The sequence below is a fragment of the Malurus melanocephalus genome, unplaced genomic scaffold (genome assembly GCF_030028575.1).
Source record: "Malurus melanocephalus ecotype Western Australia unplaced genomic scaffold, MMel_1.1 scaffold_19, whole genome shotgun sequence".
Taxonomy (NCBI): domain Eukaryota; kingdom Metazoa; phylum Chordata; class Aves; order Passeriformes; family Maluridae; genus Malurus; species Malurus melanocephalus.
In genome coordinates this window covers 4,452,784-4,474,737 of record NW_026623251.1, presented here as the reverse complement: position 1 = coordinate 4,474,737, position 21,954 = coordinate 4,452,784, and the positions used below count along the sequence as shown (strand labels likewise).

At 42.7% G+C, this 21,954-nt stretch overlaps 1 protein-coding gene across 1 annotated transcript in view; it reads right to left on the bottom strand.

The window, feature by feature from the left end:
- VIT (vitrin) overlaps positions 1-20,809 on the bottom strand; it is a 34,708-nt gene extending 13,899 nt beyond the window's left edge. The window contains exons 1-11 of the mRNA XM_057389781.1: positions 20,749-20,809; positions 18,934-18,999; positions 17,812-17,968; positions 15,867-16,000; positions 11,725-11,802; positions 8,964-9,044; positions 7,021-7,221; positions 6,463-6,513; positions 2,438-2,476; positions 2,280-2,336; positions 1,688-1,750 (exon numbers count right to left, since the gene is read on the bottom strand). Of these exons, the coding sequence (XP_057245764.1) occupies positions 1,688-1,750; positions 2,280-2,336; positions 2,438-2,476; positions 6,463-6,513; positions 7,021-7,221; positions 8,964-9,044; positions 11,725-11,802; positions 15,867-16,000; positions 17,812-17,968; positions 18,934-18,999; positions 20,749-20,779 (958 nt within the window). The 5' untranslated portion in view covers positions 20,780-20,809. The remainder of the gene's footprint in view (positions 1-1,687; positions 1,751-2,279; positions 2,337-2,437; positions 2,477-6,462; positions 6,514-7,020; positions 7,222-8,963; positions 9,045-11,724; positions 11,803-15,866; positions 16,001-17,811; positions 17,969-18,933; positions 19,000-20,748) is intronic.
- Positions 20,810-21,954: the final 1,145 nt, after the last annotated feature.

Genomic DNA, 21,954 nt, shown 5'->3' with positions numbered 1-21,954 from the left:
GGCAAAAGCTCTATTTCCTGTGTGTAGTCCTAGACACATAATGAAGAAAGCTGTCCATGACATGCATATCTGAAAGTGAAATGACTATTTTTATAACTAGGACTTTTTTCCTCACTTGAAGATGTCCATTAAAAAATGGGTCGATTTTTAAAATATGCCAAGAATGGTCTCTTAAAAAAAAAATAGACACCACCACCACAACTCTTTAGAATAACTGCCTTGAAAAACTTTCTTGAAAACTCATGGCTAAATGAGYGTGGGATTTCAAGAGAGTTAATGTGCACTGCACAGGAAACTGGTGTGTCAGGGAAGGTGTTTTCCCAGCACACCCTTTYGGTAACCTGAGCCGATGAGAGGAAGTTCCTCAATGGCACAGCCAAACCCTCAGAACTGATCACTGCTGTTTGCACACACTTGATGGGATCAAGAACCTTTCCGAGAAAATAAAAACTTGCTCAGGAACTTTCCTTTGATTGTTAGAAAAATTTGCTGCTTGAAAGCAACACATCTGAGCTGYCACATTCTGGACTGAAAAATGGATCAGGGCTTATTGGGAATATAGCAATTATGTGTTTGTATTTCTTTTCCTTCTTGTTCTGTGAYGAAGAAAACAGAATAATTTATAATGGGAAATTTGTGCTTTGTAATCATTTTAGGATGCTGTTAAGGTGCATAAGCAATAAGGTGGGATCAAACACTGATTTAAATAAGACTCAGCAGTTTTTCCAGTTTTTCTGGCAAAGATTTGGCTAGCCTGAGAATTGGCCTGCACATCCTTTGGTATAGCCAAAAAAGCATGAAAAAGACAAACGCAGATGGAAAACAGAAGAAAAGGAGATTAAAACAAGGAGGAGTAGAAAAGTGAGGGAATGGAGCACAWCCTAGGGCAAGTGCATTTTAAATATGCTGCAACTAGGTCACCTACAAGTTGTCATTTTGACCGGGAGATTGCTGGGTAAGGTCATGGGGCTGCAATTATCTGGAAAGACCTGCTGCAGGATAACATCCTCTAACCTCAGTGTGAACGAGCACTTGGCTCTTTCCTGCTGCAGTACTCCTCTGATTCCCATCAAAGCCCTCAAGGCCAGGGACACCTTCACTGCTGCAGTGCCTTGCTGCCACCCTGGCTCCCACTCCTCACCCCACCCTCGGTGCTCCCACACAAAATCTCAGTCTCTGAGAAGCTCCGCTGTCCATCAAGGGACAGTTAAGTGTTTGGAATGTGTGCTGAGAGCCTCTGGAAAGTTGTTGGAGGCTTTGCAAAGTGCCTGCTGCCAGGGCTGCTTGCAATGCCAGGAAGAGAGAACAGTACAGATGATGCTTCTACCCTCGGTATTAAAAGCAACCTCTACCTTCACTGTCAGCCTAGAGATTACTGGGAATGAGAGGAGCACRAGATTTAACTCTATTGAAGATCTCATAGGCTGCACAGAGCTGCTTGGTTGTTTCTCATTTTGACTAACAAATAAGAAAAATGGAAAACACTTTGTAAATGTTGATTCCCACKGCCTGAAACAGCAGGTCACCAGTGACTGAGATTTCCTTTGCCTTTCCCATTCAGGAAGCTGCTAGTTCGCATTCAGTGCATGAGCCTTGCCCTGGTCCTCCTCCAGGATACAGGAAAAYAATGTGGGGGAGCTAAAACTATGAAAGGAGTGGGAAATGTGCTGCTAGCAGTATTGCTCACCCAGGTGGGCTGGAGAGCCAGCAGCCCTCTGGAAGGTGGGAACAGGCTCTTGGCGCTGAGCACCTGCRGAGAGGCGAGAGGTTAAACAGATGCCAGTGGATGCCAGCGGGCGAGGAGAGAGCTGTGATTGCAAGGGATGAGTGCCCCCAAATTGCCTTTCTGCGCTTTTTCAAACCACACAAAAAAAGGAAGATGGAAACAATGAAATAATATTTAAAAAAAAAAAAATAGACTGAAAGAGGCTGGCAAAATAGTTGAAATGTCAATAGGTGCTGACCTGGGTCAGGCCTTAGCCCCGCAAACTTGCACAGACACAGCATTCGCCTCTTGTTTTGCAACAGCAAATGTTACAAATAACCTTTTTAAATTAGACTGCTAGTTTGAGAACAATTCCCCATTTAATCACTCTTGTTTGCTCTTTTCCCTAAAAGTTACACTTTTCACACAATGACCACTGTGATTTCTTCTCTCACTGCATCCTTCTATGAACACGGTTAGGAGGGGAAAACAGTGAGTTACTGCATGACTTGGWAGATGTAAGTGGTAGAAATATCTGTGGGGAGGAAATAGAGGAGGATTTTAATGCCTTTACCTGTATTGTGTCGTAAAATACTCCTGTCACTTGCAGAGGTGGAAGTGCTCCTGAATGCTTTGAAGATATTATATTGGTTAGCACATGGAACTTAAACAYGAGGTTTTCTAGTACTTGAGCAGTACAAATCTACTGGTTGTTGTTAATTTAAAACATACCTGTATTCTGTCCTCTTCCTTGTGCGGCCTGAACTTGTCCTAAGTAGACATCAAAATGGAAAAGTGTTATTTGTAGCATGTTTGCTTCAGGAYTACCTAGTGCTACCTAGCTTTTTCCCTGAGTCTCACTTTACAGCTGTCAGAGTTAATGGTTCATATATAGAGTTGCCATTAATAGGCTTTCACCGATGTTAACTATAGATTTTGAGCCTGCTTAAAAAAGGATTGTCTGTCATACAGATGAGCCTTGTTAATGTTCCCTTCAGTTATAGATATTGTTTATACAGTTCTCTGGTCTGCATTTAAAAGATCTGCAGTTGCTTCTGTGGCTTGCTTTCCCTTGTAATTTTCTTTCTTCCACTCACACTGGTGATCTATGTCTATCTCTGTTTCAGTACCATCCAATTGTCCTGGCTGTGTGASGAAGGTTTTAACCCCAATCCCAAAACGACCCCCCAGACCAGATACTACCCTTTCTGCAGAGAGTAAGTGAATATGAGCAAGCAGGCAGACTGTAAGTAATTAGACAATGAAAAAATAATGTGGGAGAATTCATGTGTCTGACATATCTTCGACACAAAAGGCTTTTTTAAAGGTGATTGGGTTATTAAATTCCCACTGTTCAAAAATAGTAAAGGCTCAAAGCATTTGCAGATGAAAACCATGTCTTTAATCATGCCTTTAATTTCATTAATTATTCTTAAGAAGCCTGTTAACAACTTTAACAAGCCTTTATTCATTAGTTTTCCCAGAAAGATTAATTCGAAAGCCCAGTGAAATCAGTGGGAATGTTCTAGCTGACTCTGTGAACACTGGACAGGGGCCCGGGAGATTATTTTATCAATAAGATGTCATCAATGAGACCATTTTGAATGGTTGTCCTAGAAAACAGGAATGGCTGCTCCTTGGGAACTTGACATTGCAAAATTAGGTGACAGTAAGRAGCTTGTGTTTGACCCAAACTTGAACCTTCCAGGCCACTAGAAGCCCTTTTGATGGGATTTCTAGGASCTGTCCTGAGAGACCTTGTAAACTCCAGATGCCAAAGAGATCCTGTTTATGGAACTAACAGGCTCATCTGCCAAAASCGGCAAGGCTTTTTAACTCTAAGCTTGTAAGGCTCCAGATGGACCACAGCTATACCAGGCTGAGCATTCATTCAGATTTTGCAGGGAAAGTCTGTGCGCAGCAGTCGGTGTTGTATGGGATTGTGCAGGGCAGGCTTTACACACAGGAGGGTCACTGTGCCTGAGTGGTGGTAGAAAATTAACTCTGAGCCTCAGAGCTCCCCTTGTTTCGTGTTTGCCATGACTGAGCCCCAGTGTGTATCTAACACTCTTTACAAGGTCAATAGAAATAGAGTACAAGAGGGTAAAAGAGAGATTACCTCAGTGTCCAAGTGTTTTATGCCGCTTTTAAAATTTAATTTCATGTTAGCAATATGGATTTCTCTCTATGCACCTTTTGTGCCAGGTTGTGGGGCCGTTCCCTCCTTCTGTACCTTCCAAAGACATGTAACTCCCATCCCTGCAGTAAGCAGGGYTCTGCCATGCTTTTGTTGGCTGGGCCAAACACGGTGATGGTAGAGGAGGAAAGGCTGGAATTGCACTTCCAGGTTCCTTCAAATCTGAGATGCCAGTGAAGCCATGGCTTGTGAATGTGTGTTCGTTAGAACAGAGCTCTGTGCAAGCTGGAGGCTGAGCCAGAACTAGGAGTAACAAACTGGAGATGGACAGTCTCCAAGCAAATCCCAAGAACTGGGTCAAAAATCAAACTAGTGGAGCAAAGAAACCTTGGTTGGGAGCAAGTGCTGTAGTGAGCAGGGAGGCATGGAGGCAGGAAACGATGGGAACAGCAGTTTACATGCTGTTTAGAGTGAACTTTGCAAATGATGGGAACTGATTTGAGAAGAGAAGCAGCTACTCTGTGCACAAAACATGCCTGGCCATCTGCAACCTGGTCRGTACCTTCGATGGGTTAAGTAGTCAGGGATAACTTGGGGAGAAAGCCAGCATCCAAAAATAAACACCAGCTGTTCTCCCTAGTGCCYGGATGGAATATTTGCCCAGTGCTTCCTGAAGATGTGAGCTGGTCTTCCTGCTGGATAAGAGCCTTCCACGTCTTCTCTAGCACTCACATTACCCTTATCTCATGTCTTTTCAACCCTTTTCTTTTTACTGCTCTATTAAGTCACATCTGGGGATGAAAGCTGTGTAGTGTGTCGTGGTAGGCAGTGCCCAGCTTCGAGTCCCTGTCTGAAAAGAGATGCAGCCATGGAACCCACCTGGACAAGGAGGGCRGGGAAGCACCTCACACCTCACCTGAGGATGCCCAGGCAATCGCTGCCTGATGCTTGGGTGCCCGCTCGGTGCCTCAACGTGGCACCAAGGATCATGGCATGATTTATGATATACTGCTWTATGTATGGTCATCACATCAAAACTGTATTTGTACTTTCTGTATTTTTTTATTTATCCAGCTCTTCTCTTTCAGAATCAAGAAGAGGTCAGGAGAATTCAGGAAGCCAAATGTCAGGTACAAACATGCTGGATGTAGTCCTAGAAATGGAGTCTGTGAAATCAGAAGTGGRTCTCCACCACTCCAGCTCACAATAAACCTTAGCTTTGATCACTTGAATATTTTGGGAATTAATTTATGCTTAGAACTTCAGTAAAGAAAATTGTGAAGGAAGATGGATCCAAATTACAATTAAGTGACCACTGAAAGCACTGGAAAATTTGAGAGCTTTTTTATTTGTTTTGGGTTCATTGGTTAAGTTTTGGGGTTTTTTTTTCACTTTGTGACTAAATAATTTGTCTTATTAAAGACAAATACAGCCTTCCCACTCATTTCAGTATTGCCCAAACTTTACTCTCAACTWTACTCTCTTCCTGAGCGGGGTACCTCAAACAGGGTTCCTAATTGCTAGTAAAGACAGCAAAGGCCTCCTCTGTGCTCAGTCTGTGGGAATAGGAAATTGAAAAGAAAGCAACAAGCAGAATCAAGTTTACAGGCACATTAGGTACTGAATGATGCAGATTTCCACAAAATTTAAACCACTTTGAATTGTGTGGTCACTTCTGTAAATCCTGCCACGCACAGACCTACTTACATATTTGACTTGATAAGATTAACCCTTCAGCCCCTGCCTTTATTCTGCACTCACAACTAAATTTGACTTCATTATGTTTCCATTCAACACCTGAATTACCCAAAAGATACTTGCCCTTCTATGTTCTTGGCTCTGAATTACTTGGCAGCAGGSATAACTGTAGTGAGAACAAAGCTTCGGAGTTGAAAGCACTCTGAAACAGCTATGGAGCATGAAACCTAATGATGGCCCAGCTCCCTTTTCACTCAGAAGCAATCATATCCCCATGCTCAGAAACTTTCAAACAGCTGAAAATATTCTCCTTTACTTGACTGCACAGCTGAGTGATTGCACACTGGATGGGAAAACACCTTTAAATACTCGCACTGCAGGCTGTGGGCTGGATTGAGAGCACGCTCCTGGACTGAGATGCAGAGCTCGGAGCAGCTGCCATTCTGCTGTCAATAACAAGTGGCATGCCAGGAATAACATCACATGGATGCCAGGCTCAGAAGCACAGCCTGAGGTTTTTGAGAGAAGAGTGGTTTCATGTAAGTCAGCATTTCAGAGCTCTCAGCCCCAGGTTTAGCTGGCTACACATCCCTCTGCATCATGTGTTTTACAACTAAATCAAGTCTCCCTTTGAAAGTGTATGACAGAAGGAAGTAATATGAAAACATGATTCGAACAGCACAATCTTTGTCTCAAGTGTTGTAAAATCCAGCTTTTCTCACTGCTGAAATGGGCAGATACTCACTAGAAAGCCTTCCTCAGAACTGTGGTTGATCAGCATCTTTGACATTCAGGCCAAGGGTCTGGTTTTCAGTTTCAATCCAGACTTGGATTCAGTCATTGAGTTTGCTGAGGCTTGAAAGGTTATTGAATCATTGCTGCCCTAAAATACACTGTGCTGCATGCCTTGTGGCATACTTACTTGCTGCTGCAGCTACCACAGATGCGTACGCTGGGTGGACACTGCTGGAACCTAAAAAGAAGAGATTTTAATTTTTAGCTATTGAAGCAAAACCCCACAATGCTAATGAATAATAAGAAATTAAGAAGGAAAAAATAATGAAAATCAGGTGTGAAAAAAGGTGTATGAGAATTCCTTTACATTGTTTTAATCTTTAAAATTCAAAAGCTGTTACAAAGTTATATTACAGCTTTCATTTCTTGAAAGTTATCACTAAATTAATTCTAAAATGGGTTCTTAACCTATCCTTTGAACTCTCAGTCTAGAAGTGAGAATCAAAGAACTATTTATTGACTGCTACACCTGAAAACCATCACAGCATTTGGGGAYGGAGAGCTTACTCTCACATGAATCCGCCTGCTGGACTTACATATTTTTTTCACTCCTAATATTTCTAGATTGAATTACTGAACTTGTGATCCTCTAAGTCATGGTATATCCAGCTGTATGTCTTTTTCCTTAAATTTTAGGAAGGCTGTCAGTCAGAAGGAAAGCAATGCAAACATCCATGCTACTGACCCATATCTCTGACCCTGTGCAGCCCAGGTCTCGTCTTGGCTGCAGCTGCTGTGGTTCTGGTCRCTGCAAGTGTTGTGGTTGGCCGTGGCACCGTGGTGGAAGGATCCATGGTCGTGGTCATTGGTGTGGAGGTTGTTGTGGCCATTGGTGTAGCTGGGGTCAGCACTGGGGTTGTCTGATACTCCCTGCGGACGGCGTCCCCTGTAGGAACAGAGACACTGTGGCTGGATGTGTGACAGGTGTGGCAGCAGCAGCAGTGTTTAAGGGCACCCAGAAACTGGCATTCCCTYCAGAAAGCCTGTGGGCATCCTCATCTGTGCAGCCCTTAGTGCCTTATTGCTGTAGTGTAGCACAAGTGCCTCTGTGACACCYTGCTGTCAGAGGGTGCTGACCACAGCCTCTTGCAGCATTAATGTTCCACCTACMCCTCGGCCAGSAACATTTCTCAAACTGACAGATATYTCAGACCTATGAAATGGTTCAAAAAGCCAGTTGCAGCTTCTGTTTTGGCATCATCTTTTCTCCGTGTAATTAAGTACTTAGAGAATCCATGTAAATGGAAATCAGCTGGTGTCTGGTAGTAAAAGATGGCCAATCTGAGTCATGGACCAGAATAAAATCGCAGCACTGAAATGTTTTTGACAGAAAGACAGCTTTCAGATAAAGGTGATTTGGGGGAGTGGGTGWGAGCCAGAGCAGGGAGCATTAGGGCTTTGGCTGAGGGGAGTGGGGGAGAGGAGAGCACCACCTGGAAGGTGCCAATCTCATCTAAGTTTGACTCATCTCACGGTTGTTACSACTTTTAAAATGTATCATCTGTTGTGAGAACAKTGACAATTCTAGTTGCAAAATTCGCATCCTAAATATCCTTATAAAAGATAGTCAACATGCTTAGGTTCTTCCAAGTCATTGTCTCAAAAAAGGTTCTTCACTGTTATCTTCTCCATCTATATACAAAAAAAACTGCCCTAAAATACATTCCATGCTGACCTTGGTATTATTCTTTTGCCCACAGCCCTGGGGATGGCCTGACACGCTGTCTGCATTGAAAGGGAATGGTGTGCTCTCTGTTCACTGCTGCACAACACAGGCTTGTGTTTTATTGCTATTTCTGGACGTTCTCCTTTTGGAAAGCATCGTTGTGAAACTGTCTGGTGGATTAATTATCACCTAATGCTGGGCAGTGGAAAACTCAGATCTCAGGCAGTTTTAATGGAATAATGCTGAAAGGGGGCTCAGAAGAAAAACAAAACAACTCAGCTGAAAAAATCAGTATGAATGGCTCTTTTTGGGCTGAACAGTGCCCTGCTCCATGAAACTGTTATAAAAGAAAGAAAACAGAGGGCACAGTCAGTCWTCCCCTGTGATCCTGTGCTGCTGGACTAGGCAACAGGCACATTGGCCAGCTTTATAGCCCASTCTGTGAGGAGCAAGGAAGCTGGAAGCTGACAGTATCAGCACAAAACTTGAGGAAGCGGCATAGTAAAGGCAGAGGAAAGCTGTTGCCTTGGTGCTTGTTGGCTGGGTTTCCTTGTGGATCCTTTGACACAAGAGAACAGCTCTCGAGGGGTAGCTTTTCCCAGTGCTCCTGTGGGCAGGGTACCCATCTCTTTCAAAGTATCTTCAAAAGGTTTGCAGGGCATGTGCTCTGCAWAGGAGATTGCCCAGAACCATAATGCGAGATTTTCAAGTTGACAAACCCTGAACTCACCCAAAGCACGAGCAGAAATTAAACTCTGTGGGTGCCCTCTTTTCTGAATTAGCAGAAGTCCTTCAAGCACCWTTGCATGTTGGTTTGGTGGGAAAGGGGCTGTGGAGAGGAGGTTGGATGGGAGAGGTAAAGCTGTCCATGTAACCAGTGTCAAAATGTTTCCTATAAACACCTGCAGGCAGATTAGGTGGGTGGGATACTGTAAGGAGCACCAAAATTCCCCAACCCTTACCTTGTTCTGATGCTTTTACTGACGTGTTAACAGTGCCTGTGCTCCTCACAACTTTTAGGTCTTGCTCTGGCTTTTTAGGCTCTGAAGCAAAATTGAACACATTAGAAAAGGTAGCTCTGGAAGAAAATAATTTTAAGTCTCCCWGTTAGAGATTATCAGCCCCCAAAGGAAGGCACCCTGTCACACATTAGGTGGGTCAGTCAGTCCAATCAGAGCTTTATCACCCAGTGAGAAAAGGCAACAACTAGGAAGTAGTCAACCCCCATCTTTCATGCCAAATTTAGGCATTTTTACTGCCCAAAAGCTCCTGCCAGTATCAATAAMATTTCTGAAGTAACCAGTAAGTGTGGGGCTTTGCCACTAATAAGCGAATACTCGTAAGATTTAATGCATCTTGTTTTTTTCCTCTGAGTAGGAGCATGTTCTGAGAACTAGGGTCATGGTGTGTGTAGGCTGTTTGGAAAATACTTGCTAATGTGCAAAATTTCAGTCACTAACTCATGTTCAGATATATTTCTTTCTTGCCTGATATTTTGAGATCATTATGGGGCCAAATTCTGAATGCCATAGACTGGCTTAGAAGGAAGGAAAAGGGAGATTTTTTTTGGTTCTTTTTTATTTCTCAGACCAGGAGTCATCAATGTGCTTGGAACACTTATTACTTATTTACTGCTACCTCACAAAATAATCTGCTTCTGCTTTTGTATCTGACTGAATACTGAAGGATTTTCATCTTCCCTTTTTAGTTTTTTTTTTATTCTCTAGTTCTTGTGACAACAGCAAACTATTTGAGAATCTTTTAATTATTTTGAGCAGCTATGAAGAATTAGAATTTTGGGAAGGTTTTTCTTGCTGTGCCCAGTATTTGAGAAGCACTRTAACCACCAGGAGCATTTAAAGAAATGTCAGGCACTATGAATCTCTGGCATCTCTGGGATGTGGACTAAAATTGCATCTCTGACAGCTGATCAGGTATGAAGCAGGATTTTTTTGTTAATCTGACAGCAGAGTGTAATATTCAAAGGACTGCCTTTGCCTCCTACAGATAATGGATTTAAGTATCAGAGTGAACAGCGTGGTCTCYGTAATTTAAAATAGAAGAAAAAAGTAGCTTTTTTAAAAATTAAAAAAGTAAGTAGGAAATTCTCTTTCACAAGATGGCCCTGGCAGCATATTACAGAGATTTTTATCTTAAAGCCAAGCTGTTTCCAACACAGAACAGCTGAGATGGCTGAGCTGAGGTGGCAGATCTAAGGAGGGCTAACAGGGCTGAGTGGGGTTGGGAAAGACAGGTTGTGACCATCAGATCTCTTTGCTACCTGTGGGACAGGGCTGGGCAAAATCAGGCAGTGACATCCTCAGGCAYTGGGTTTGATGTAATAGTTGCTTGCTCCTCTGATAATCCTGGGCTTTCTCTGCATAAATGGCCAGTATTGTTATTGGGATCCTGGCATTTTCTTTCACACTGCTTGATTCAAGARCAAAGTGAAGACTTGTGTCTTTGGTTTGCTGCAGGAACAGGATCCTTGTGTTTTGTTTGTGTGACAGAACCCTGAATTGATGATGCTCCCCATTTCTACACTGATTCTCATATCATGTGGCTTTTAGCACTGGTGGAAGACATCATTGCTTGCAGCCTGCTGAGCTCAGGCCTGGCTGTGATCTTCTCTGCTCTGCTCTGAGATGTTTGGGCTGATGTTTCAAGTGTGGCTACGTTTGGCAATGATGAGTTGCGATTTTAGTAAACATTTCTCAGAAAAAGTCAAGATTYCTGAGGTATTGCCCTCCCTTCTAGCTGTGCATAATATTTGGGTCAACTAATTTCTGCATACATGTTCAAGAAATGTACAAACCTTTACTTATTTGTAAAGGCAAAAGTATCATAAATTTCAAAGGCATAGAATTGGGCAATGCATATTCAGTCTGAACAACTACAGYTTTGAGATTTAAATTTGCCTTTGTTCAAGTGAAAATAGAAAGATGAAGGGCAGTGAAGCTGGTAAACTGGCTAGAGCACAAGTCTTAGGAGGAGYAGCTGAGGGAACTGAGGTGTTTTAGCCTGGAAAAAAAAACCCAACCAAGTCTCACAGGGGACTTAATGTCTCTCTACAAGTACCTGAAAGGAGTTTGTAGTGAGGTGGAGGGTCAGTCAAGAGGAAATGGCCTCTGTTTTTTTCCAAGGGAGGTTTACATTGTATGAGAAGAATTTCTTCACAGAAAGTGTTGTCAAGCATTRATCAAAGACCTCTGAAAGCAACTAAATTCTTCAAACTGAGTTGAGTCTTACAGAGTAGGATGCTGACTAAAATGATCACACAGAGTAGCTCTTTATTGTGGCATTCTTAGTTAAGCTGCTCTGCATTACCATCTCTGTCATTTATATTACATTACTATTTAACATTGTACTCTCAGCCCTGAATATCCCAAGAGACAACATGAGTAGCATTAGGAGAAAGCCAACATGTATAACCTCAAATGCTTTCATGTAACCAGTACATCATATTCAGGAACAGATCTAAAGCAAGGGGGAAACTACTTGGAAACGGAARGCTGTGAAACATGGTATGACCAAAAAATAGAAGTTGTCTGAGATGATTTCCATATGCTTCAGATAAAAAAATACCATGAGTGATTTGGATGACATACTAATGGATGCATGAACTTCTGCCTCTGAGTAGTTATATCTTTGTGTTATACAACTGAGAAGCTATGACAGATAGTTGTGAATGGATGTAAGGGAAAGCCAGTCAAAAATACTTGCCTGATTTAACAGCTGTACTTTTTGAAGAAGAATATTCTAGAGTTGATGGATATGTCACACCTTTTCTTGGCTTGCCTTCTACAAAAAAAAAAAAAAATTAGAAGGCATCACAAAATATCCAAAGTTTTCTTATAATAAAATTCTCATCCAACGCAGGCATTCAGAATTAGATCCCTCTTCTTTACTTCTCAACTCACTTTCATGGAGATTTCTTTCATCTAATGGCAGAATCTCAAAACCATACCATTAAAAATATCAGTGTCTAAATGCAGCATCATAAAAAAAAGAGTTAGAAACCATGAAAACACAATACTGGGGAAGATTTGCAGAGGTCAGTTAGTTCATTCCTTTGCTCTGAAATGATATTAAGCAAAATGGGGCCATTCCTGAAGGACATCTGTGTAACTTCTGATGAAATCCACAGCTTCCCTAGGCAGCCTTCTCCAGTGCCTGACTATGCAGTTGACTTGGAAAGCATGTTTGATGTGGGATTCATTTCATCACGCACACAGCATTCTTCTCTGACCTCACTTCTGCAAGATGCCATTTCTGGCAACAGTCTTTTGCAGTAATAACAGTGAGAGAAGGCTGTGCTTGTGTGGGGGAACATATGGTACCTATATTTAGACCTAAAATGAGAGTCTTGTCTTGAAACAATGAGGTATGTTTCCCAGTTAAGCTTCAAACCACAAATCTTTTTAGTGCCAGAGCAGATGCCATCTCTACTGGTACATGTGGCCGTGCAGTTCCATCTCTTGGGACAGTTTTTATACTCACATCTATCACTGAGTGAGAAGTGCTGCAGAGAAGCTCAGCAGGGGCTTTGGGCTTGAGGAGTTGGTGGGTGCAGGTCTTGTGGTGACTGCAGTCACCCTGGTGACTGTCCCTGAGAGACACTGTGCCGTGTCACATGCCTGGGCCACCCCTGGTGACACCTACCTCCACTCCTTCAAAACCTGAGTCATGGTGGTCTCTCCTCTGTTCTCTTAGGGGATTCTTTAAGGACATGGACAGTGTCATCCTGGGTGATGAATCCAGACAGCCTGAACCTCTCAGCCCCATGATGGCACACAAAGAAAGGTGTATGCTAGAGGAATTCTAATGAGCAGAGAAGTCCATGGAGCTGGAGAATCCCTGTCTTTTATCCCTTTTCATGTCTCTATCTCCTTTGTTTTGCTCCTCTCTGAGTTTTCAGATGTCATTACAAAGCCATAGATACAGAAGTCAGAGTTACTAACGAGGTAACGATGTAAGAAGGTTTTCCATTTCTCATTTACAGTGATATGAAGTGWGAGCAGCTCCACTAAAGTCAACACTGATCCACCAAATACCAGAGCTGGTGAATTAGCATGCGTGGACAAACTGGAAAGAGCTTCCTTCTCATCTTCTGAGCTTCCCTGACAGGAGCTGGGCTGAGTGAAGGACAGCAGGTTTTCACATCCACTTCTCCCTGAGCTAAAACTGGGATCAGAAACCAAGGACTAGGGACATCTGCTGGCTTGGTAGGAAATGGAAGAGTTACAGGATCACAGATGACTTCTAAATGCYTTCTTTATTCTCATGTCAGTATGAGTAGTTGATCCATGCAGCAATAACATGCAGCAATAGCATGGTAATTTGATCTTAATTTGGAATATTTCTGTTGTATCTGATTTCTAATGCTAACCTGAACCCTGCTGCTGTGAAAATACATCAGCTAAGTGGGGAGGCTGGATTCTGGGGTTTTTGATCAGCAGTAATTTGCATCCTGTATGTGCCCAGGAGACAGGCCTGAGTCCTGACCTGAATGTGGCCTTGCTCTCTGGGGCCATGGTATCATGTCTTTGTCACTGTTGGGAAAAAGTTACATCTAGGTTGGAGTTTGCTTAACATGCTTAAAAGTGTGTTTCCATGTGRGCTGAAAACATCAGCTTTGGCCATTGAAACACAAGCTCTGGTGTGGTGGCTGCGGTAGTGCGGTGGCTGCTCACCCTCTCACACTTATTTGTGACTTGCAAACCCAGAAGTTTGGGGCTGTATTCTTAACCCACCAGCTGCGAAACTGCCGCTAAACTGAATGGAGTCATTCAGGGCATTTCAGTGCTTGAAAGTGAGCACCGAGGCATTTCCATACCTCCTGGTGTGCTGGCTGCATTAATCCCAGAGGACAGACCTTCTTCTCTGCTGCCCCTAAATCAAGCCACTTCATTCCCTGGGTCCCCCAAGGGTTCCTCTTCTGTACACTTTTGTCTGGATGTTCATTCACAATTTAAACATCACAAACTYGGTGACAATATCCTAACTAGGAATAAACTGTTGGCACATTTCCAGGGGACASTATTGCATACAGGTCTGGTGTGCTGAAAAGGAATGCAGCTGGAGAGTAGGGGACTCAGTTCTAGCTCTAAAGCTGTCCTGAAATAAATGCCTTAGGTGATTTTATATTTTTATTGGGGAATGCTTTATKCAGCTCTGTCTTTTATGACTCATATTCATAAAAAACCCATTCCCAACTCCTCTCTTTCTGAGAAGGCGATATGTATGCACATAGCCTCAGGCTGCTGAGATGAGTAGCACAGCCTTCCTGGGTTTTAGTCCTCTAATATTCTCTAAAATTCTAAATTTCTCAAATTTTCAGTAGGTATAATGAAAGTTTTTTCCTCTTCATATATGAAATATGATATGATGTATATGATATGTTAGATTTACATTTGAGCTGGTTTATAAACTGACATCAGTGAGAGCATTCAGGATGCATACAGTTAGGTGCATAGGGAGAAACTCTCATCATGCCTACACATAGCCAGGTTTCTCATCATCTCCTTTTATATACTCTTGTAACTTTCTCTTGTATCTTCTTTTACAGTGTCTCATTAATTAAGAATAAAGATTTATTGCCATAARTTAAAGAATTGCTACACTTTCATGGAAGAATTTCTACAGTTTTGTGGGATAACAACTGAGCAGCTGTTGAGGTAAAAAAAATCTTATTTCCCATTTATGTACCAAAATTACAATGYGCTGTTTGTTAGAGAAAAACAGCAACAAGCACAAGTAGTAATTCAGCTATTCCAGGCAATTCCTACTCATCCAAAATAAATCCTTCCCATAATGTGGTGTACCCATGGCAGACTGCTGTAAAAAATTMATCAAAATACATGGATGCAAGATGGAGATGGCAGTTTGTGTTGGTCAGTTTCTGACACATCCTCTGCTATCTACAAATTTTCAGATGGAAAGAACATTACTTTTAGTAGCTTTCAGTTGCTTGAGCTGCTGATTTTTCCAGGGATGATACRGTTAACTAACATCAATTGGTCATACCTGTCTTAAACCTCCAAAAYTGCAGAGCAGCAAGAACTGGCCCAGTGAATCAACAAGTTAGATTTAGAATTTTTATGTGAAGCAAACGTTTTTCACAAAGAAGAGAGTGCAAGTAGGTTTAAGATAATCTGAAGCTAGTGTAAAGGGGATCTAATTTGCAAAAAAATTTTAAAATCTGTGAGTTTATTTTGTAGATATGAGCTCCTATATATACTATGGGGAGGAAAAAAGAATGAGCATTACGTTAAGATGGATTTACCTGCACTGATTAGATATCAAAACTATTTGGCTAACAGAAGCAGARGGAGTTCCTGACATACTTGGGATGYACCAGTYARATCTCTTGATACAGGGTTTGTGTGCATACGGCAGGGCTCTGTGTGGTTTGGCACAAGCCTGAAGTCACTCCAGGAGATGCAAACTCAGGTGCAGGCTGAGGRTRCTTCAAATGCCCAAAAGGCCTWTCAGTTGTCTCAGCAGCACCACCARCCAGGGTGGAGAGCAATGGATTTTATGCATCAATAGCTGGAATTCAGGTGCGTTCTGAGGCTCAGTGCAGAACAGCTGTCACCTCCTGCGGGGGCTCAGGCCCGCACTGGGCTGAGCCGAGCTCAGCGCTGGCAGCATCAGAGACTCTTTGCAGGCTGCACAGGGAGCCCAGAGCCAGAAGTGTCTCAGATGCACTGTGCCKGCCAAAGCTGGGTGGGGAGGGTCTGTGGCCACTAAGCGGGTCTGTAACAGGAGAGGCTGCTTCCCCTCCGCCCATTGCTGCCCAGCAATCAGCCGTGGGGAGCGGGTGGGGCGGGCAGGTGGTTCCAGTCCCCAGCCCAGAATGGTACCTGACACCAGGAAGGATTCCCTCCAGCGCGGCAGTGACAGGGACCGGACACCGTTGGAAAAGCTCCCGCGGTAACCAGAGTGCCCAGCGACTTTCTGGACAAGGATCTTCCCACCTGTGTTGTCAATGATACCACTGCAAGGAGAAAACACTGTGTCTGAAGGCAGAAATTCCACAAAAACCTTCAAAAYTGTTCTACAGTGCAAGAGGTACGAGGTGTTCCCTTTTACCTTTAAACCAGCAGTGCTGGGGCTGTGATGCTACTACTAAGTCTGTTGCTAAGAAATATTTGTGCTTCCTCCACACAGAGAAGAGCAGTTTRTTGCAAAGTGCTGTCAGGATCTGTTTGCTCTTCCCACTGATCTACTGGTCTTCTGTTTAAGCYTGACCTAGTTGCACACAAGAAAAAGCTACTGCCTTCGTTAAAATTCCTGCAAGCTTGATTGAATGACTGAAGATACAGGCGGAGGTACTCAGAGAAGTTTTCAGGCCAATCGTGTGACAGAATGTGTTATCTTTGCGTTTCAAGATGCGTTTTCTTCACAAACCTAAGCCTGTTTCTGACCTCAGCCTGGAGTAAACTGGACACAATATTGCTGATGTAGAAAACCTGTCAGCTGTGGTGCACATCCAGCGGTGTTTAACACRTGCTGGAACGTGTACCTCAAGTCAGTGTGTGCATCCTGCTCTGGCATCAGTAGGATAGCAGGTCAGCCTGGAAGCGACGGGGTTTTAGGATGGGCAGGAATAACCAGTCAGGAAAATAAGTACTGGGCAGCAAATWGTGTTGAAGAATATGTTAGCGGTGCAGTTTGCTCTGATAATTGCAAGAAGATGCTGCCATACTGAATGCATGGAGAAGAAATCTGCTCTCCGTGGAAATGTGAGATACGAGCTAACAAAGCCAAAGCCAGCTGGCAAAGGAGAAACACTGAAACCCTCGCTGCAACAGCACAGGCAGCCAGGCTACYGGGAGATAACACTTGCTACCAGTGTTTTTTAACTTCCCTTTGGGACTAACTCTTCATGCCGAGGCGATTTCCATCGCGCAGGAGTGTCCGACGGAGGAATTTGGCGCTGGAAAGCCGGTCCCCGGGCAGTCATCTCCCCAGCTGAGCGGGCAGAGCTGCAGCCGGGAGGTGGCAGCGCTGCGCACACACAGGCGCCTCAACCCGAGCACGGCACAGGCAAGGGGTGAAATCCCAAAGCCTTAAGTAACCCACTTCACCCAAGATCCCAGGTATTTCACCTGATACAAATAGCTCAAATAACTCCAAATTAAGTCAAGTTGTCAATCAGGCTTTACAACTTCTTGCTACATCCTGCTCTGCATCCTGCCACCAACTGCGGTGTGTTTTGATTGTGCAGTTATTCTCCATTAGAATTTCATGCACATTTTTGCATGGCTAATAAAACTCTGAAAAACTTGAGCTACAAAACTTAAGTTACTCATTTCCTTGTGCAGTGTCCTTTCATGTGGCAAGAAAGCACATTACTTGGTCTTTGATGTCAAGGACAGTTAAATCCAGAGAACGAAACCAGTTCCAGAAGTATGAGTGCTGTATGTATTCATCACTGGTGATATGCCTATTTTTTTCTGAAGATTTATCAGTGGCAGCAGCTCCATCTCTATCTTCCACTTGAATAATAATAGTACAATAGTGTCTTGTTATGCATGAATGAGAGATCTGRAAACCTCAAGACAGTTCTCCAAAGGTTGAGAAACTTCTTCAAACACAACTAATGTCGACAGAAATAYAGGATTGACAGCACTTTGTAAAAAGGGATCAATTCCATCACACATGGTCTTTCTCTCAGGTTTTCTGCAGCAACCTGCAATCAAATCTGYGAGGCAGTGGGAACTGTGAAGAATTTGAAAAGTCAAAAGCTCTCTACACTGAAATGACMCTTTTGTCTGAGTGCCTTGCTCATTTCAACACACTCACCTGTGAATTGCAGCATTGCAGACACTGGAAAAAGAAGCATAAATGTCTGTGCCATAAACACGGTATTTTACATCTTGACATCCAGGAGGGCATTTTGCAATGAATTCTGGATTGATTATCTTCCCCGCCTTGACATCACAATCAATCTGGGGTACATCTGTGAGTGCAAAATCTTGGTAAAGTCAGATCGAATGCTTCCATTGCTGAGTGATGTTGTCATGAAACAGTGRGTAAGTGAATGACAGGGATGCCCCCCTCTTAAGCCTTCATATCAATGGTTTTGGGATACAAGACATTTGYGTCTTCTGCATCTCCAGCATAACCCATAATAACCCCTACTCCAAGGATWGTGGCAGTAGCTAAGGATGGAATAAGGAAGCCTGCGGATATTTCTGACCTTCAGTGTTTGCTTCTGTGAAGGAAATATCTGTTATGACATTCTGCTGGAGAGAGAAAGAAGCGTAGTCACCCAGGCTGTGGTTAACACGTGGGAAGGAGGGGGTAGGGATGCTTCCCAAGCCTCCCGCTGTGCTCATRTAGCTCTGTGCCATCTGTAATGTCAGGCTGCAGTCACAGCCCATTATCTTGCCCTTAATTTTTAAAACTTTTTGCTGGGTACAATTTACTTKGAACAAGGGGTTTAAGTGTGCGTTTACAACCTCGCAGCAGGCTTGTTTGTCAGCTACATGAACAAAATAATCTGTGGATAGAAACGCTCCTGCAGCAGTGTAGCAGAAATTTAAACATCCTCGTGCACAGGCATGCACCACTTGTCTCACACTAATCAGCCACATATGCTTTGTGTTATAGCTGGTCCATTTCACAGATTTATGTCTCTCTCTCTGAATCCCTTAGTGCCTGCTTTGATCCTCGTGTGGTACCTAATGACCTATGAAGATATATTTTAGTAGTGAATCACGAATTTTTCCCTTTTTAAGTGTTAAGTGGCGCACACTTTACTTCGTGATTTATTTTCAATAAGATATCTTTTAGCTAATATGTACTGCCATTTAYTCCTGACAATTTTGAAGAGCTACCAGAATATAATCTCACTTTTCACCCTTGTTATGCATCAGACATGTCTGCTGTAAAACAGCSAAAAATTCTGCTGAGATCACTTACATAGCTTAGCCTTTTTTGTCTTCTTTGTGGCTTCCTTAGCTGAGTGTGTACAGGTAAGAAACACACCTAGAACAAATAAACATTGTATCAGGAAAAAGGTGGACTGTCAACATCAGTCACCACAAGCTCCTGTGCACGAGATTTCTCAAATTTGAATCAGCAGGTTGAAAACCTCAAATAGGAAGTTTCTCAGCCACATCTAGGTTCCTACTTAAGGGTTAACTTTGCACCTACTGTGGGGAAAYTTTTTGAAGGTGATTAAAGATCAGTTCAGTTCACATATCCATCTGTGGAACTCACAATCTAAAGATGCCATGGAGTCCATGTGGTCCAGAAAAGTACAAATTCTTTGTAATTAACTTGGGAATTCTTTGTAATTGGTGTTACAAGGTTGTTAGTGAAAAGATGTGCTCTGTGCACAAAGCAACTGGAAATTTAGGGAGTGAAGGGTTCTTCTTAAGAACCTTTTGGAAAGGTTATCCTGTAACTGTGTTGTGGAGTCTTCACTCAGGTAGTGGCAGTGGGTGTGGGATATATTACAGACCATACAAGGTTCTAGGGTGGCATGTCCCAGTATCCTGCCCCAGCAAGGGCAACTAGTTTTCTTCATTAAGCAGGATTATGATTTGAAAAGCACAATAATAGAGGAGATATATGCTTTTACATTAAAAGATACATCCCAAAATATGCATGTAGCTTACCTTGTTATGTTTTTGTGCTAAGTGATGACATACAAAACCTCTTTATTCTCTGGGCTTATTTTATAAGCCCTGTATTATGAGTAATTGGTAATTTCATTACAAATATCTTGACTTTCCTATTCACCTTYTCCTTCTCTGAACTTTCAAGGGGAATTCAAACTCTCTATGATGTGCCRGCTGATCCTTTTATAATTTGTTAAGCTTATCTTACCACAATATGCAACAGAAGTAATTTCTTTCTTTTGTGTTCTTCTCCCCCTAGATTGTTTGCAGAGAGTTTGTAGACTTGATCACACCTAGAACTTGCTCAAAAGTAAAAGCAGTCTCACAGTGCCTGAGGTGACAGCATGTAGATGCAGTATCCGGGTCTTTTGTCACCACTGCAGTTGTGTAACCAAGGCAAAATTGTAGTTAGATGGAAAAAAAAGGAATGCATGACTAGAAAATAAAGTGCAATGTCTCAACTACTTGGAATGTTACAGCATAACCCAATGTGGAGAAAGTAATTTGGTAATTTATGTAAATTRCTATGAATTTGAACTAAGAACAACTGTCCTGACAGACTTGAGGATAACAGCTAGAAGGAATATTGTCTGGGAATGTCACAACCGGAGTGTTCATGTAAGATGAATTGCAAATTACGGAATTTCTACATGTTCCCAAAAAGTGAGATCCTATCTGACTGCCAGGGGAAGGAAAATTAGACATATTTATAACCTTTTGGTACCATCTTGTTCATGGAAAGAGCAAGAACAGGGAGAATTTGGAATGGTGCCCCTGTGTAAGAAACAGCTGATTTTTCTTTAGAGGGAATCTTTACATTACAGCCTTTTTTCAGGCCCAGTTCTGCCACCTGATATAGACTGCATGCAGCTGGTCATATTCTTAAAGGTCTCTGCAAGTAAGTAATATTTTTTTTCTATGTCAAAGTCAAGAAATTTGTATAGCCCATTTCTGAAAAACTGTGCCAAGGCTTACACCTGCCAGTGAGAGCTTCATCATCCATGGAATCCTAATCCCAAAGGGAAGAGAATAAGTCAGCTGCCACTGGGCATCCAGGACAGGAGAGTGCAAACCCACAGACTGCTAATTGCWGCTCATCAGCTCTACTTACCTAAGAAGGTAGCAAGGGCTGTGGCCTTCATGGTGACTAAAGCAAAATCCGGATGTGTCAGTAAGGAGCACTGAAAAGGAAAAGAAGAGCTCATCAGGCTGCATTTGGGGGTATTGCAGATGACACTGGAATGGTGGGGGAAGAGGGACTGTGCACTTTTCTTCAACCTTTCACAGTTTTCACACGCTGCATCCTCTCATCATGCTTTGTAGAACAGCTGATGTCCCCAGAGGAGATGGTGTTTGGGCTATCACACTCCCATGAAATACTTAATTACTTCTGTCCCAAATCTGTCTTTTGCTCCAGGAAACCCAAGATTTCTTTCACATACTTATTGTGGTGTCAGGAGACGGCATGATGACATGGACATGCTCTGRTATCTGTTCAAACCTGTTCACTGCTCTTCTAAGAAATAACCACAGAATTGTATTTTCTGCACATCAAACCACACCAGGTAATCTCATATAGATATGGGAAGCATAAATAAGGCTGTTTACTCCTGAAAGATATCACATGAAGTATTTTGCAATTGTTMCATCTTTTGTGAGCCAAATTACTGGTTTCTTTCCTTTTCTGAGGATGTGTATGTGTGTGCATTTATGTGTGTGCATGTATGGGAACATCTGAGATTAAGAGGACTCTAGCAGAACATCTGGAAAACATTGTTTTTCTGGATCTGCCTACATGGTTCATGACCCCTGCCATCTCCTGAAGCTCTTGGCCAGGCTACAAGAATTCAAACTTATCAGAGATAACCCCTCCCAGTTCCTCCTGGGCATCACCTGCTGCATTTGCTATTACTTTGTGATTGTTGAGGGAATCCTGTGTTGGGCACTCATAATTAAACATGGTCATTAAAGCTCTACGTGACACTTGACAAACAGAGTAAAAAGTCTGAAAGGGAGAATATATTTGTGTGTTTTACAGGGAGAGCCTCGAGGATCAAAATAAACTTGATCTTCAAAGATACTTATTACATGCTTGCAAGTGGAAAGGTCTGTACTAAAACAAAAATGAGCTAGCTATCAAGAAAGAAAATATGAGCTTTAGAAAGAATCTTAAAGCTGCATATGACCAGGAAAAGCAAGATCTCTGCCTCCTGGAAAAAGTGGCAGATTTCATCAGATTTCACACAGCAATTTGTATACTTGGAAGYAGGGCTTTGGTCACCCCAGAAAGAAATGTAGACTAGCAATGCAGACACAG